General features: G+C 39.9%; 1 protein-coding gene across 2 annotated transcripts; it reads right to left on the bottom strand.

The window, feature by feature from the left end:
- Positions 1-206: 206 nt before the first annotated feature.
- Positions 207-10,251, bottom strand: cunh1orf53 (chromosome unknown C1orf53 homolog). Of its 2 annotated transcripts, none has more exons than XM_014999588.2 (4): positions 9,850-10,251; positions 5,773-5,874; positions 3,784-3,873; positions 207-1,200 (listed from the first exon to the last, which is right to left on the bottom strand). In XM_014999588.2, the coding sequence occupies exons 1-3, from the start codon at positions 10,084-10,086 to the stop codon at positions 3,802-3,804; spliced, it is 411 nt and encodes a 136-aa protein (XP_014855074.2). In that variant the 5' UTR covers positions 10,087-10,251; the 3' UTR covers positions 207-1,200; positions 3,784-3,801. The 2 variants fall into 2 exon arrangements, with proteins under 2 accessions (XP_014855074.2, XP_087861213.1); XM_088005087.1 differs by having other exon boundaries at positions 9,886-10,251.
- Between the last annotated feature and the right edge of the window lie 6,716 nt (positions 10,252-16,967).

Genomic DNA, 16,967 nt, shown 5'->3' with positions numbered 1-16,967 from the left:
AGCATATGCTCCGGCTGAGGGTCAGAGATGTTCAGTCCAAAATGCCTGAAATAAAAACCTCACATGTCTGCCTGACAGTTGTAGTGCAGCAGCAGATCTGCAGTGAGGAGGGCAAGTGAATCTGGAGTGTTTGCTCATATGTTCACATTTGTTTTACCCCCAAAAGCCAATAGTGATATTCAATAGATTAGAATGTGTGATTCAACTAACTTTGAAAATAACGACCTTTATTTAATTACGCATCAAACATACATTTCTGCAGTAAAATATTTTTATTGATCTGAAGTAATATTCTAATCTTTGTCAGATTTTCATTAACAGTAAGCAGAAAATAATCATAATTATACAGAAGAGGACTAGGACCACTGGAAAAAAAATAAAACAGTTCTGACTTTAATCTCAGAATTCTGAGATTAAAGTCAGATTTTTTTTCCCAGTGGCTCTAATCCTCTACAGTACAATTAACACAAATGAAGGCTTGAAAACATCTACATGACATGTTTCATTTAGTTACTGAAATAAATGAACTTTTCAATAATATTCTAATTTATTGAATGAGTCTGTAGCTGCATTGCTGGGAAAATAATTTGTTCCTTACAATTCTTTTGTGTCTTCGTCACACTACCTGAAGCAAATTTAATATTATATATAGCTTGAATAAAAACAAAATATAGTTAAGGGGGGGGGTCCAAGCCTACCTCTATGAAATTATAAATGTCCAAATTAGTAAATCATGAATTAACTGGGATTTGCCATTTGCCACATTTTTAGGTTCAATTTTACTGTCTATGCAAGAGAATAAAGGAATTACTTACACAAAATATATCTGACAACATGAAGTAGGCTAAAGGATCTTACAAAGAAACACAGAAACAGAGTCACTGACTAACATATTGCAAAAGGTAACAAAGACGTTTCTAAATTTTTGGGTCTCCAGTTAACCACAGTGAAAGTCATTATCCACAATCTATCCAGTATATTCATGTCAGGCCTGCATGATGGAGCAGCTGTTAGCGTTGTTGCCCTGCAGGAAGGAAGGAGGTCCTGGTTCGAAACCTGCACAGGCCTTTCCACATGGAGTTTGCATGTTCTTCCTCCACGCAGTGGGTCTCTTTGGGTACTCCAGCTTTGTGACTGTGTTGCTCTGTGATGAACTGGTGACCTGTCCAGGCTGGACACTGCCTCTTGTCCAATGACCACCTGCAACCAGGATAGGAAATGGGAAATTATAAATATTTTTCAGCATTTATTTTGGAATTTGCAGTACACTTACATTAGGCATAGGGTTAGGTTTTAAATTGATATGTTGCAATTAAGTATAACGTCGCATAAAACTTGAAATCAAACACAGTTAAATAGTTTTAACTCTAATAAAATAAAATCTATTTTATTAGATGAAAGCAAAGAGGATACTTTAATACTGTTTGTATGCTTGTTATAATGGTGGACACATAAAAAATGTTTGCCTGGTCATTGTTTTCCCAGGAAATTCAGCTCGATTTGAATCTCTTCACTGTTCAGTCTGTGGTTTCTCCCATTGAATTGGATTTCTATGGTAGAATTTCAACTGACCCACAGAGGGACTAGTTGCGAAAGATGACATTGATTGCTGTTTTAAAATCCTAGTCTGCCTGTAGTTTTAGTAATTGCAGCAGAGGAAGTGAAGGAAACCATTCAGTCCACGCTTCTAAATATCAAACTAACATTGACAGCTGCCTCATTTGGTTCTACACTTCTCTCTTTGCAGTGTTTGATGATTGTTTACAGCTTCCGGTAAGCTTCCTGGAGCTGGTGCATTATGTCATGACCAAATAGCCATTGAGTTAAATTTAAAACTTAAACAAGTCCATGCCTGTAACAATCATTTCACAATAGCACAGGGTCCAGACTACCTGTACAAAGCGAAGCCTAAAACAAGGAACTGATTTTTACCAGATTAAAACAAATGATAAAAATGCTCATAAAAAAGGCCTGAAGCCTGTGATAGCCGTGAACTGATAAGATTCACCAGAATCTCCCGCTGTTGTGTCGCAGTCACCAACTGCTTAGTTAGAGCATAATGGGGTGTGTGTGGTGTGTGTGTAGGGGGGAGTTGGGGTGGGATTCAAACCTGGATTGGAAGACGCGGAGGGGATGAGGGCAGACATGAAAGTTGGCCTATTTCATGGTCAGGCTGCGGGACCGCCGAGGTCCTGAATGGCAACGCATCTACTTTAATGTGACAGACAAGTCCCGAGGCAAAAAACCCCACGGAGCTGCAGCAGGCAAGCGGGCCCCAGGTAGGGCTGCAGTTGATGAGTGTGACACCTTCACCGTCCCGCCGCAGCCGCCGCACGCTCCGCTGCCTCTGCTTAGAGGAGCACCAACAAACCCGCCCCAACCAAACCCGCCGCAGAACCTGTCCTCCCCAGAACCCAGTCATGTTGGGATCACTAGTCTCCTTGTATAGCCGCTCGACGGGCTTTTGCTCCGATCACTGTAAAGCGCCAGCCAGCCTTCGGGGAACCCACCTGCCGTGGACGCGGCGGCAGACACATCCTCTCATCACGACGCTGTTTGCCCAATCAGGCGGAGACGGGCGAGTGTGTGTGGCATCTTCAGAGCAGCAGAGAGAGACAGAGGAGCCCGGAGGCGCCGCGCTGCCTTCCCACATGCACTCACAAATCAAGCGGCGCCGCTTTCCCCGACGCCTCCTGCACGCACAGGTGGAGCTGCGTGAGCACTTGACCTCTCCATCTACCATTACTGTGGGCTACAAAGTGCTGCGTTAAGCGCAACCTTTCTTCTATATTGGCCTATTAGGAGCCACAGGGCGCTCTGATGGAGGGAGCATCCCTATGCATGTGTGCGTCTCAGCACGCTGGCGAACATGAGCTGATCTATTGCAGTCCTGGGATGAGAAGGCCCAGGAGTTCATTAGGGCTGCAGCTCTGGAGAGCTGCCGCGGGGAGCTGCGCTGTAGCCAAGTGTTGCCAGGAGGCTGAGCTGCGCGTCCGGTGGGGAGAGGAGGGGAGGGAGGGCTGCTGCTGATGTCCATGGCATGTTTGCTAACAGCCTGATTCCATCAAGTGGTGCAACAGCAGCGCAGCCAAGTGCGAGGGCTGACCCTCCTCTCCCCCCTACTCCCCCCACCTTCCTATTTTTAACAACACAGCGCATCAGTCAAAGGTAGACAGTTCAGTCAAGCACTTGTGGAGTGCAAATGATGCTAATATTCATGCATGTTTGTACATTTGGGAGCAACAAAAGATAACGAGAGATGCGAAAGCAAAAGAGCTCCGTCTGACTATTTGCAGTTACGTTCGCTCATATGCCCTTTGTCTTGAGGGCGAAGATCTAAAATGCACTCTCAGTTTTCATCTCCATACTCCCACAACCCTTGTAAATGCATCTGAGGAGGGGAATACCGCAAAAATCTTAAATACTCTTAAAGAGACATGAAAAAAAACGAAGCTCGGGGCGTTCTGGTGGACATTGGAGGGAAAAAAAAGAAAAATATGCAGAAAACAAACCACGCTAAGAGAAAACAAAGTTATAAAAGACTATTTTACATTAAGGTCTAGTGAACAAATCCTTTCTCCAAATCCTCCATTTGTGACAATGAAAACAATCCTGAGAGTAGTTGTGATTCATAAGAGGTAGGTATTGCACAGACACTACCAATATTTCATCATTTATTACACAGCAAAAAAAAAAAAATGACTCACACGCAGGCAAAATAACGACAGGCAGGAGACGAGCCAGGAGAGCCGGGCTCATTCCAAACAGCATTTAGCATTTTACCTCTGCCTAGTTACAGCTCTATACATAAAACAGGGAGTTGAAGCGTTTCCTCATCGCAGGGTCCTTCACGTTGACCTGGCCATATGGACACTGTGAGAGAAAATGACTAAATCAAATGATGCATGTAGAGCAGCTCTAAGAATGCACGAAAATACGGCACATGAAACAAATTAAAAACACGATGCAAAGGGACAGAATGAGACACATCAGGACAGAACAGGGCGATGCAGGACAGGACAGGACTAGAAGGAAGGAGTGGTGTGGCGAGACGAAGCAGGCTGGGATTGAAGCAGCCAGAATCGGACTCAGCAGAGCAAAGCAAGGTGCCATCTTCACCAGTCTATTCTAGGACGAGTAATCCTGCGCATAATGTGGTAAAACAATTGAGACTAAAACCAGAGGTCATTTCATTTCACCACTTTGCAAAGTGTTGTTTCGTAAGGGAACTGAAAAAAAGCAGAATTATGACTTTAATTCAGATGGGAGCAAACAGGTTCAATAACAGAGATGAGCAGTGCAGGTGGAAAATATCTTTCTGGAAGAGAATGTCGAATTTAAGTGATTTATTTTTTTACGTTGTCAAGGCGTTCCCCTTTGGGAGAAGATTAAGTCTGAAAACGTTGGCCAAAAATAGCTTGAGCTCAGTCAGATTGGTCAGACAGTCTTTTTAGAAGTCTTGACTTTGACTGGACCATTTTAACAAATGCTTAATATGCTTTGATACTTTTTGGGGTTGTTCTGCTGCCTCTGCTTCAGTCTCAGGACTTTTCTAGCACCAAAATTCCCAAACACAACAGACTGAAGGCTGTTTTTCTTTGGCATTAGACAATTAACCATCTTTTATCACACTGGTTTTTCCAGTTTAGCATTTTTCAAGTCAGAAAATAGGAAAACTGTTGCCTGAACCATTTTAATGGTTTCATTTTTGCTCTAAATAGATTCATCAGTTAATTTCTAATACACATTTCTATTTTTGTATGTGATGCTTAATTATTTTACAATTATGGATCAACATATTTTGTGCTTTTAATGTGATTCTCTTTTCTCTCTTGCTTTACATGTATGAAGGCGCCATACAAATAAACTTGCGTTAAAAGACTTGTTTTGTTTTAAAGGCTCAGTAAAAGCAACTTTTACCTCCCCTATTTTTCCCTGTCCCGAACTTTCACCTTCCCAAACAATCAGCTTTTATTGACTCCAGACATGTAGTTGAGATTTGAAATTTTAGATAACTCTCAGCTTAAATATAAAAGTACACCTCCATAACTTAGAAAATGTTTTCAAAGAGTGAGTCATCCAAGCATACTGAAGGAAAGTTGAGTGCAAGAAAAAAATGCTTCAGAAAAAAACAACCTTGAGTCAGGCAAGTTTGCTGGCCAGTCAAGAACAATGACACTGGTGTCGTTAAACCAGGTTTTGCTTTGCCTGTGTAGACAGGTGCCAACTCCTGCTGGAAAATGCAATGAGCATTTCCATAAAACATGTTAGCAGAACGAAGTTTTAAGGGCTCTTGCGGTTCCTGGTAGACTCTAGGGTCTTGATTTGCAAATTAAATGCATAACTTTGAGAACTTTGGGCTATTAAGCAGCAGTCCACTCCTTTTCCCATATCTCAGGTAAAAACACTTTGACTCTGGTTCTGGAGTGGCTTTTGAACTAAATCATAGAAATAAATAACATTTCTGATGATATTCTCATTTGTTTAGACGCACCTGTAGATGCATCAATAGAACACACTGCCATACTTTTTACTATTAATTTTCATTACCAATTGCATGCTTTCTTTCATCCGTAATGTTACCAGCAAACCAAAAAGTACAGCAGACTAAAAAGAGTAGAAACACAATGGGGGAAAAAAAAACACAACAGAGCAAAACAGCTGAGGCTGGATAAAGGAGACAAAATGTGCAGAAGAATACCAGCGATCCAAAGGACGACACAACCTGGTGACAACAACAACAAAAAAAGAGAAGAAGACAAAAGAGCTCACGTGTCTGCAGGCGCTGCCGCAGCATTTCCCTCTCTGAAGGTGGGCATACTCTGTGAACACCTTATACCCACTGGAAGGGTCCGCATACATCTGCTTCTTTGCCTGAACATAATGAAGATATTATAATTTAACTAGAAAATTCCTGAAGAAATTTAACCGGGGCCTGCCAAAGTGTGCCCGACGGTTCGGACCCAGCGTTCTGATGCTAAAAATAGTCATCAATGCTAAGCTTAGCTAAATTGTAGTCAATAACCTGTGGAGAGGCAGATGCATGTTGACTAAGCTGTACTTGTACTATTCAGTATGTTAAAATCAATGCATAACCTAAAATTAACCAAAATGCTAATGTTAGCGTGAAGGCTCTCAGTAGCATGTGGGGCATCACTAGCATGTTTTCTGTCATTGACTTACTCCATTTAGTATACTAAACATCGCTAATAAGTAAGAAAATTAGCTGATAGGTTATTTTAGGTAAAAGGCTAATGCTAAGTCACCGTAAACTGTAAGCCCTAGGGACATTTTGAAAACATTTTACCGGAGCAGACACTCATATCAATATCATGACCGACTTTCATACCAATAGAGCAATTTTTGCAGCCATGAGAGCCATTTCAAAATTATTTTGGGGTCAAAAATCTACTCATTTTCTCACTCTAAAAAAACGGCAGTTGGTGTCAGTTGCACTCTAAGGTTCGACAGTTGGAAATTTTGCTCGTTTTTAACTTTTTACGTCACCATTTTTACACGAAACCCCAATAAGAATAATAGGCCGGATGCCGAGATCGAGCCGCACGTTTTGATACCTTTCTTGTGGCGGTATGAGCCGCATTAACGGTGACGGAAGAATAATAAATAAATAAAGAGACATTCTATTAGGTGTAGAACAATAGGTGCCTGCTTCACAAGGCAATCACTCTTCCCCATGTAATGCTATGAGCAGGCCCCAATTAGCATGACAAACAAGCATGCATGCCGGCATGTGACCCCTGCATACATAACTATATACAGTACATTTAATTACACAAAGGTAAGCTCGGTAAGTAAGCAGCCTGAACGCACTGATCCCGGATATGGGTGTATACACACCAACAGATTGGCTCAGGTGAAGGTAAAAAGGGAAAAGCTGACCTCTGTGCATACAAACAGATGTAAAACAGGTTAATTCTCGTGATGTTGCTGATTAATTTGTGCTATCCTTTTGTGCGCCTCCAAAGGCGAGTGATTAATCAACAGCGCTACCTCTTCAATGCACGCTTTATAGACAGTTTATTTAGACTAATCGTTCCACGCAAACACCTTTTGAAGGCGAAACACACTGAACTTCTCTTGCCATGTTTTGGGAAGTTAGAAAATGCCATCTCTCAGTCTGTTTCAAACTGAGAGCGCACTAGTTGGTGAGCTTTGACAGCTCACAAAAGCAAAAAAAGCCTGGGGCCTTTCGGTGGCACGGCCTGTCATTTCGCATGGCGGTGCGGGGCCGCATAGTGAAGCTGGCATTGCCGGGCCCCCCCACGGTATTGTGCTTTTCCCACCCAGGCCCTACCACTCTCCTCAGGTCGCGGCCAACTTGCCTCAACTTCATCCTCACTCCGAAGCGCAATATTTACAACAGATAAGCCTAAAGGCACGTACACGACACCTTTGCACCACTGTCATCGAGGCAGAGCGCCGCGCCTCTGTTTGATGGAGGAGCAAGTCAGAGCTGGTGAATATGAGATGTCTGACAAAAACGATTACCGCTGCCGGGTGGGTTAAAAACGTAATACTGCAGATAATAAATCAAACCAGTCACATTGGTTTTGAGCTTAGTGGGAAAATGCTAACTGTTAAAGTAAAGTTTTAGAAATACAGACCTTGTGGATACATGGTTTTCAATCGTTTTTTACAACTAGAATCTAAAATGTGTGACCTGTGTATATATTTAGTTCTAAAATCCTTACATTGGAGAATAGGCTTTAAAATATTTACGTTAGCTTGTAAATCACATCCCTATAACCAGAACTTGGCAAAATGACCAACATGACAAAGGAAGAAAAGAAAATGAAAATGTGCATAAGTCATGAATGAAAAAATCGTGGCAATTTTCAGCAACAGTATTCCAATTTTTTTATTTTTTATTTTTTTTTTTGATTCCATGCAGCTTCAGTTAAACATTTAGTTTCCACATGATCCCCATGATGCTCTGGTCTCTGACCCACAGACTTCACCTAAGCCGTTCTGGACATTCTCCACCAGGTCCAACTGTTTTACAAAAAATGAAACTGTTGAGACAGACTGTTTATCAGAATTATTTCATGATGCCTCTTTATTTCTTGTATTTGGGCAGGATCAGGTTCTTCTAAAGGTCACATGACAGTCTGGTCATTTTATCCATTCATCGTCTAAACCTACTTGTCCTTGCAAGGTCGCGGGGGGAGTTCTGGTGCCTATCTCCAGCGGTCATTGGGCGAGAGGCAGAGTACATCCTGGACAGGTCATCGGTCCACCACAGGGTGAAACAGAGAACAAACACACAAATCTAAGAGCATCTAGAGAGACTAATTAACCCAACAGTTTTGTTTTTAGACTGCAGGAGGGAGCCAGAGTCACAGGGAGAACCTGCTAATTTCACGCAGAAAGACCCCAACCCAGGATTCAAACCAAGAACTTCTTGCTGCAAGGCGACTGTGCAGCCAACTGCACCATCAACCATCGTAATCAATTTTTCTATCAATTATTCAGACGACTTGACAACACTGATCAATTTATCAGATAAAAAATTTGGCACGTTCTGCAGATTTTTCATTTAACCACTTGCACCTTTTTTTTAATATATCCTATTAGAAATACATTAAAAGATGCACACAAATAATTTAAATCTTTTTTTAAATAAGATTTTTTTTGCCTAAAATGTAATAACATAGCATTCCTTTAGTGTACGCTTGATCATTCGTAGAAAAACATGCATCTGCAGCTAAAGAAATACTTCTAACATCAGCATGTGAAAAGCTTGGCCCTTTCCAATGATTAAAAGTGTAAAGCTAATCTGATTATATGTTGCTTAATAGGATATCTTTTTTTTTTAAAGAATCTGAACCAGGTGAAGTTAAAACTATGCCACTTGAGGAGTTTTGGGTGGAACCTACTTATAGACCAGTGCTTCTCAATTCTGGTCCTCAGGGAACACTGCCCTACATGTTTTAGATGTTTCCCTTCTAACAGGTTCCTGCAGCACTTCATGGCTGCAGAGGAGGTCATGCAATCATTTGAATCAGGTATTCTAGAACGGAGACATCTAAAACATGCAGGGCAGAGGTCCCTGAGGACCAGAATTGAGAAACACTGTTATAGACAAATAAGTGGGGGTGTGTGGGAGGGGTATCTTAAATGCAAAAAGTACTTGTATTTTTTGGTAAAATTTTCACTTAATTACTGCTGTGTGTTCTTTCACTAAATGTCACTTTATTGAGTCTGTCTTCTCCAGTTAACGATTAACCTATGACGTAAATTTAACATGAGGTTAAAGGGTCCGTTTTTTGAGCTTATTGCGCTTCCTTTTATATGGATCACCTGTGGTGTAACTACAGTAAAGCTATAATGAATAAACTGCAGGTAGCCTATCAGGATGCTTTTAGAATCTGCAAGTCAAATGTTCCTCGTGAGCAACACCCCAACTTTTATGCCTTGCTGGGGAAATACAAGGATAAATTTATGTGCCGTTTGAAGGTGTCAAAAAACTTAAGAGTAAAGAGCTCTGTCAGCTGTGACACATAGAGACACATGATATACCTAAAGCTTTATTAAAAATATTTTTTATTTTATTTTAAAATGGTATGGACTACCTTTTGTATGGAAATAAATTAGATTCAAATTAGTTGAAGATTATTTAAATGATTGATTCATCGCGACTAGTCGGATTAATCGTGATGATGAATGGATGGATGGATGGATGGAGCTTAGGATGCTTAGAAGTACCATTTATGGTGTGATTACGTTGTGATCATGTCATAATTCGGTATAAGTGACGGTGTAAACGCTAATTTCTCGTGTTAACTGGAGTTGTCCTGATGCACCAACTGACAGTTTGGTTCGTGGTACCTCACACGCCTCCCTGTGGAGTCTGTGGATGGTCACCTCCTGCTCCGTCAGCCTCTGTGCAGCTGCAGCGCTCCTGTCTTCACTGGTCTGCAGGCTGCAGCTGCTTCTCCCTCGCTCCGAGCTCCTCTCCTCTGAAGGCTTCATCACTGACATCTTTACGAGTCGTTTATGAAGCTGGACACGGAGCTGAATCGACCTGCTGATGAACGCTCCGCCGGGGAGCTTTCTGTAAAACATGCTCGAGTAAAAACCCGGTTTCTGTCATTTAGAAACGCTGGAAACCGAGAGAACCCTGCGGACATTGTTTACATTAAACAAAGATTGTCTATGCAGCATGTTAACTTTCTCCCTACTCCTCCTAGTTTTCCCTGTACACTCATGTGTTTTACTTCCTGGTCTGCCTCTTTTTACATTTGTCACATGTGGTAATTTTAACTGCCAGCCTGTACAGCGCCTCTGCTGTTTCAAAGCTGCTACTATGGGCTCTAGTTCTAGTTTTGAATGAAAGAGAAGAAACCTACAGGTGGGTCTCAGTAAATCAGAATATCAGCGAAAATGTAACTTATTTCATTAATTTAAAAAATGACATTCATGTATTACCTTGATGCTTTACACGCAGTAATATATCAAGTACGCAGTTATTTTAATGATTATGGCTTTCAGAATATCACAAAATTAAAATGTTATTAATTACCTGTAAAAAATATGCATATCTTCAGTGCAGAAATGTTATGTTAGCCACCAAATCTGAATCCTTCTGTCACAAAAGGTCATTGCTGAAAAGGTTGGTTGTTCACAGAATGTTACATCTGAGGACGGGGGGGAAGTTAGGACAATTCCAAGGGCACTTGACCAACAGGGGTCCCCCACAAAATAGTTTTTTGGGTTTTTTTTTTCATAGAAATAGAAAAAATTGGGGGCCCTGTCAATTACAAAATTAAGCATATTCCGTTTTTAAAATTGTTTTTAGCAGTAAAAATTAAATGTTACCCCTCCTAGACTAAAAAGCACACATCCATATTAGCTTTGAGCCCCCCGCGCATCTGCATGAAATGGTTCGTTTCTGCTTGGCACCTTGACCATAACTGTGCAGCAGCAGTCAGTTCAAGACAAGAACCGCTGTGGCGGTAACTATGCTGCTAAGGAAAATTATAAAATCAGGTTTTCAAAAATACAGACAGAAAAAAAGACAAGAGTGTCAATTTGAAAGCCAGTTTTTCTCCAAGTGAGGTGGGTAGACTGTGGGAGATTGTCAACCATGTAGCATAGTTAGCTTAGCTACAGACTTCTGTTTGCTTCCTTTTCACTAGCATTTAATGAATTAAGGGGGGGAAAGATACCACATTTAACAACAGGTGAGTCATTTAGCAGCAGCTCTAACTCTGACACCAGCATAACCTTTAACCCCTGTGCCAGAGTAAAAGGACAACACAGTGTCCAATGACAAGCTAGTTAGCATCATTCCAGTGAGTATATAGGGATTTCTCTGTCTTTGCTCTTTTTACAATTACACAACAAAAGCAAGATTTTTACTACTGACAGAAATTCAGTCTTTATAAAATGATACTAAAATCAGTTCAGTTTTACCTTAACTTGCATTTAAATTACAAATATGTATTGCCACGTCCCTCCTGACCTGTCCTCTCCTAAGTGGAATTAAAGCTGCAGGATTTAACTTTTATAAAAAATATTTTTTTTTTACATATTTGTCATTTGCCATTATGTTGTGAAAGTTTGGCACAAGAGATAATCTCAATCTCATGTGGCTCATCCTTCCTCTCCCTCGCTCTGTGCTATGCCGCAGCTAGCATAGCCTGTTGTGAATGCTCTGCCTAGCTAGCATAGCTACCAATGATGGCAGATAATCAGTTTTCCTGTAACGATAAGTTGTTTCTCCACCATTAGCAGATTTAGCAGTGAGTGAATGAAGTTGATTAACAGCACTAAAACCCTCCTGGTTCTGATTGGTTGTTTTTGGTCGGAACGTTGCTTTACTTTAGCCAGCAATAGTAGTTCAGAGAGGAGGTGGAGGAGTTTGATCTTTTCACTGCTTATCTGTCTCATAATAAACTGCTACGACATCGTGACAGCTTTAACAAATATGGAGAAAACATATTTTTTATTAAAGTTATATACTGCAGCTTGAATGAAATGCAACTACATAGCATTTTTGAGTAGTCTGGATTGCTTCATGTATATTTTGCATGTTGCCTATGACTGTTGCTTGTGGGGAGAGACCTGTCAGTAGGCTAAAACTAATTTTAAGAAATTAAGCAACCTATTTGCATACAGCATGCATACAGTTGCATGTAAAATTCATTAGCAGTAAATATTGTGCTAGTATCCAAAGAAAGCATGGCAGTTGCAAGTCTTTAACATTTGATGCTGTTTATGGGTCAAATAAACTCAAGAAATTGTAACAGCGGGGGGGCTCCAATTTATTTTTTTGTCATGCGGCCCCAAGATTTCTGGCGGTGCCCCTGGGTAGAAAAATGTGCACATGTAACAGGAATTACTTTGAGAAAATTGTGAAGCAAAACCATTTGGCGATGATTCACAAAGCTTGGACTGCAGCTGCTTCTCAGACAGACTTAACCAGGATGTGGACTGAATAATATATTTAAAGTATTTACTTTTGATGTTTATGGATTACAGCTGCAGAGTTGACACCAGTCCAGCAGTTTCTGACATCCTGAAAAGAAATATAAGCCACGAAATGACATTATTGAAGAAGCTGGCCATTTGCCAGCTTCTTCAAAAATATTAAATAAAGCTGAATGTAAGGAAAAATATGTCTCTATTTGTAACCAGTTTATATATACACGAGTTAAATTTTCTAAAATGATTTACTGAAAAAAAAGACTTTTGATAATATAATTCTTTGAAATGCAACTTATAGTAAAATCCACCTTAAATATATTTGTATCAATACACGGTGATATGACACAGAAAAAAATGAGTAAGATAAAATATATTTTTTACATTTTCAGATAATTTTGTTTTAGAAATGCAATATTACACCTTTTTGAAAGATATGTTACATTCACACAGTTTTGTTATGTTTGTATGTCAAGTAGTTGGTACTTTTCAGAGATGTTCGAGGTATTTTTTAGGAGTTATTCCATCTTGTGCTATGAGCTCATTTCCTCTCATATGCTCGGAAGCACTACAATAATCTTTTAAAAAGAGTCTCATGTATTTTCTAGGTTATGCTACGAACGGTATAGTTTCTAACAAAGAAGCAGCTTCTGTAAAAACTGCTGACACTTTTCAGTGCACCTTTAACATTACCCTTTGAACATTTTGTCAATCCCACCACTCTGTCGGAGCAGGGAGGTTAACCTCGACTCCACAAAAAAGCTTCAGTGGCTTCGCTTTCCCGCAGCACACAGAGAAGAGGCATCTTCTCTCCGTAAAATATTAAAGCAATACAGCTACTTGGACTTGGCCCTGCAAGGTTGATGAGTGGACGCTAATGAGTCCTCCCAAGGTTACCCACCGCTGTAAGCCACTGCTGATTATCTGTGTGCTCAGAACTATGGATAATGAAACCTGACAAGTGTCTTTTGACTGACATTGTGCGGTCAATTCACCCTCAAACAAATTACACGTCGCTGGTAAAGAGGCATTTGCATGCACATTATTCAGCGTGGTCATCATTACAAAAAAAAAAAGATTTATTGGTTAGGCAGATAAATCTTAATCACTCCTTTGTGGAGTCTCTGCAGACCACATCAACATCCTGTGATTCAAGGTAATAAACTGGAGGTTTATTACCTTCAAGAATAAAACTGTCTTTTTATTTGTAGGTCATGTTATTTCTTTAGTCCCTATGTCAACAAAACCACTATAATTTTGTATGGATGTCTGAAGCAGCATGCCCCAGTCTGCTGCCACTTAATTACCTTCCAGCCTGCCTGAAGACATCTGGCTGTGATCCAGACAACCTCTCCGTTAAAACGTAAGGAGAAAACCATTGGAATAGAGTCGCAAAAGATACAATTTTTGCTTTTGGAAACATAAAATAGAGGAAAAAATATGGTACATCATGCAATATTTGGTATGATTTTAAAATCAAGATATAAGAAATTTGACTTTTGTAGTTTGCAACAAGTTACTTCCTCATGACACTTTCCCAACACAAGCATGTTGTTCACTTATACGGAATCAAATTCAGTCAAAATTGAATTTACACCCATTTTATTCCAGTACAATCCTAACAAGTTGCCAAGTTCAGATCTGAAGTCAAATTCAGTTGATTGGTAAAAAAAAAAAATCTGTTTAAGGAATCCCATCTGAGCATATCAAGTCATCCACCGTGCAGCAATCCCTCATCCACAGCAAGCATGTGGTAACAATGGAGAGGAATTGCACAATTTTAACAGGGTGAATCCTTCAGTGGAGTTAGGCTAGAACTTGAGAGAATACAGCATCAGTACCTTCCTTTTGAAGAAAGAAAAGAGAACCAGTCAATGGCAGAAATTGCTTCTTAAAAAACACAACTAGATACAGAAGCACTGGGTCAATAATACTTTGTATGAAAAACCAAAAAAGAGCACCCAGTGGTTAAGATAGCTTGGTTTTAAAAATGAAATCTAAATACATAATCACAGGGTCAGTTGTACTCTCGGCAGTTAGAGAAACAAAGAAAGTGGATGGTAGCAATTGCTCCATAAACAGATGTAGTCAAAAGTCTGCATGGTGGCAATAGCTATGTGAGGGTTCTCACATTAACCAGCCAGAGAAACGCTGAATGGAATTCAAAAAATAATTTTAATTTATTACAAAAAAGTTCAAAAATAATCAAACAATGAAGAATTGGGCCCAAAACTGAGGTCAACATAACAAACTACAACTCAGGTGTTAACACTAAGAACTCAAGCTCAAAACTGACCTAACAAACAAGACATGAGGGGAACTTAAATAGTGGCTGATCAGACCACTGCTGACACACAAGGGGTAATTTAAACATACAAAAACTTAAACAAATACAATACCAAATCTTTAAATTAAACAAACATTAGACTGAAACTACCAAATAGAAGAAACATTAAAGAAATGGTCAAATTAAATGAAAGAAAACCAAATTTCCCCGTCCCCTGGCAAACAAATGGAACAGCCCGCTGAGGAGGTTTTGCCAGCCATATATGGATGTCAATTAGCTGGAGCTCTTCTGTGACCCTCCAGCAGCAGCTCCAAAGGAAACTGGCAACTCAAAACAAATAAATTAATTTGTTGCTTTTAACAAACATATAAAGAACTGACAAAGTTAACTAAATGTGTGCACTGCAAATAGTTAACTAAAAGGTCAGACTAATGAAAATAATTTTTAATAAAAATCTAAACTATTCACTAATTAATGTCTAAATTAATGTAAAGGATAAACAAACAAAATGATTACCATTCAGGTCTGTGTGACAGTAGGGTCAGCTGCAGTGGTGGGAAGTAACGAAGTACAAGTACTTCGTTACTGTACTTAAGTACAATTTTCGTGTATCTGTACTTTACTTAAGTAGATTTAATAATGGATACTTTCTACTTTTACTCCACTACATTTTACAGTAAGTATCTGTACTTTCTACTTCACTACATTTCTACAAAACTGTCGCGTTACTCGTTACATCCAAGTCGCATTGCACTTTTTGTCCGTTAAAATGTGAAGTTCAGGGTTTTAAGGTGGCGCCGTAAAATCCGAGCAATAACGTGACTTAGTGTCTGTTGTCACCCATCGGCTCCACCTTTACTCGCACGCGGAGCTCCAGACATGCGCAGTGGTTTCCTCTGAGCGGGAGAAGATGTCTAACTAATCGATAATAGCTGCATAAATCATAAGATATGGCGACATGTAAAACCAGCAGCGCTTCGCTTTCACAGACGGTGGGGACTTAGTCCAACTTTTAGCGTCACTTCGAAGGAAAGCTTAAAGAAAGGTAAGATCTGTGGACGTGATGCTAGCAAAGCTAGCTGTACGAGACACATGTTGCATCTGCGATGAAAAAAAAGTTGTCACTCATTCACTGAATTATTGTGTGGAGGTGTTGAGTGAGGTGTCGCAAATATGGCACAACGCTGTGACCAAAGTGCAATATAGTGATATAACATTCAGGAACGATCCGATTCTTCTGGACGGATCTTTACTAAGGTTGATGGGACTGAAGCCTCACTGAGAGCCGTTCTTTGTTCTTGTGTACACTGCAATAGCTAGCTATTGCACAATGTATATACAATGTATATACAGTATATATATATGCACACAAACATTTATTTAATTGCCGCATAAGTAAAAGTTGAACGTATGAACACAGAGCATGCTCATTGATTGATTTCATCTCCTGTCATGGTGGCAAACATGCAGTGGGAGGGAGGATGAGAACAGTCATGGTGCTCCTTCTGCTTGTTGTGCCGATGAACAGTGTTCATAGTGTTGTTTACCGTTAATTGCTATGTTTCATGGTTTAATGGTGCAGACAGTTGTGGTTTCTGACATGGGCAATATGGCCAACCACCCAGGGCGTTATTTTTATAGGGATGGCAGGAGACCTCTGCGGATTGTAGCACAGCGATGAAAGCAAAACAGAATGAAATGAGTTTTAATTGATACTGGTTAAATATATTTCAGCTCTAAGTATTTAATATCTAGGTGTTTTTATGAGAATGCTGATCTTTCAGATCATTCTGAGATCCAATTTTGATAGGTGCACTTCATTTTATTGTGTCATGTAGTGCAGGGCGCTGGTCTTGGTTTTGGGTTCGGTGGTCTTGACTACAACTCTGCTACGTGGCTCCTTGGTTGCATGTTCTCCCTCACCCACCTTCTTTCCATCCCCTTTCTGTTGGATTTCTTTCTAAATAAACGTCACTAATGTTCATGCTATGTTAGGACAGGAAATAAGATGTTTCCATCCCTGAAATTATGATGCATAGAATCACATATCTAAGTCTAAACTGTTACAGAGAGTAAACACAATAAGAACATGTTTAATCTGTGGCATTGTTCATTAAAATGGCACATTTCTTATGTATTAAAATTAAATATAATCAGTTCACTTAATGATATTAGCGATTAGGTTATGTATTCAGCAAGTACTTTTACTTTTAATACTTAAGTATTTTTAAAA

The sequence above is a fragment of the Poecilia mexicana genome, unplaced genomic scaffold (genome assembly GCF_051168715.1).
Source record: "Poecilia mexicana isolate PSO_F unplaced genomic scaffold, ASM5116871v1 scaffold_4, whole genome shotgun sequence".
Taxonomy (NCBI): Eukaryota; Metazoa; Chordata; class Actinopteri; order Cyprinodontiformes; family Poeciliidae; genus Poecilia; species Poecilia mexicana.
The sequence above is the reverse complement of the archived record's forward strand: the minus strand, read 5'-3'. Positions and strand labels throughout refer to the sequence as shown.

Coding starts and splice junctions, on each gene's coding strand:
- cunh1orf53 (XM_014999588.2), bottom strand. CDS start 10,086: ATGTTTTACAGAAAGCTCCCCGGCGGAGCGTTCATCAGCAGGTCGATT. Junction 5,875..9,849: donor TCCACAGGGAGGCGTGTGAG/GTACCACGAACC, acceptor CATTATGTTCAG/GCAAAGAAGCAGATGTATGC. Junction 3,874..5,772: donor GCGGCAGCGCCTGCAGACAC/GTGAGCTCTTTT, acceptor TTTCTCTCACAG/TGTCCATATGGCCAGGTCAA.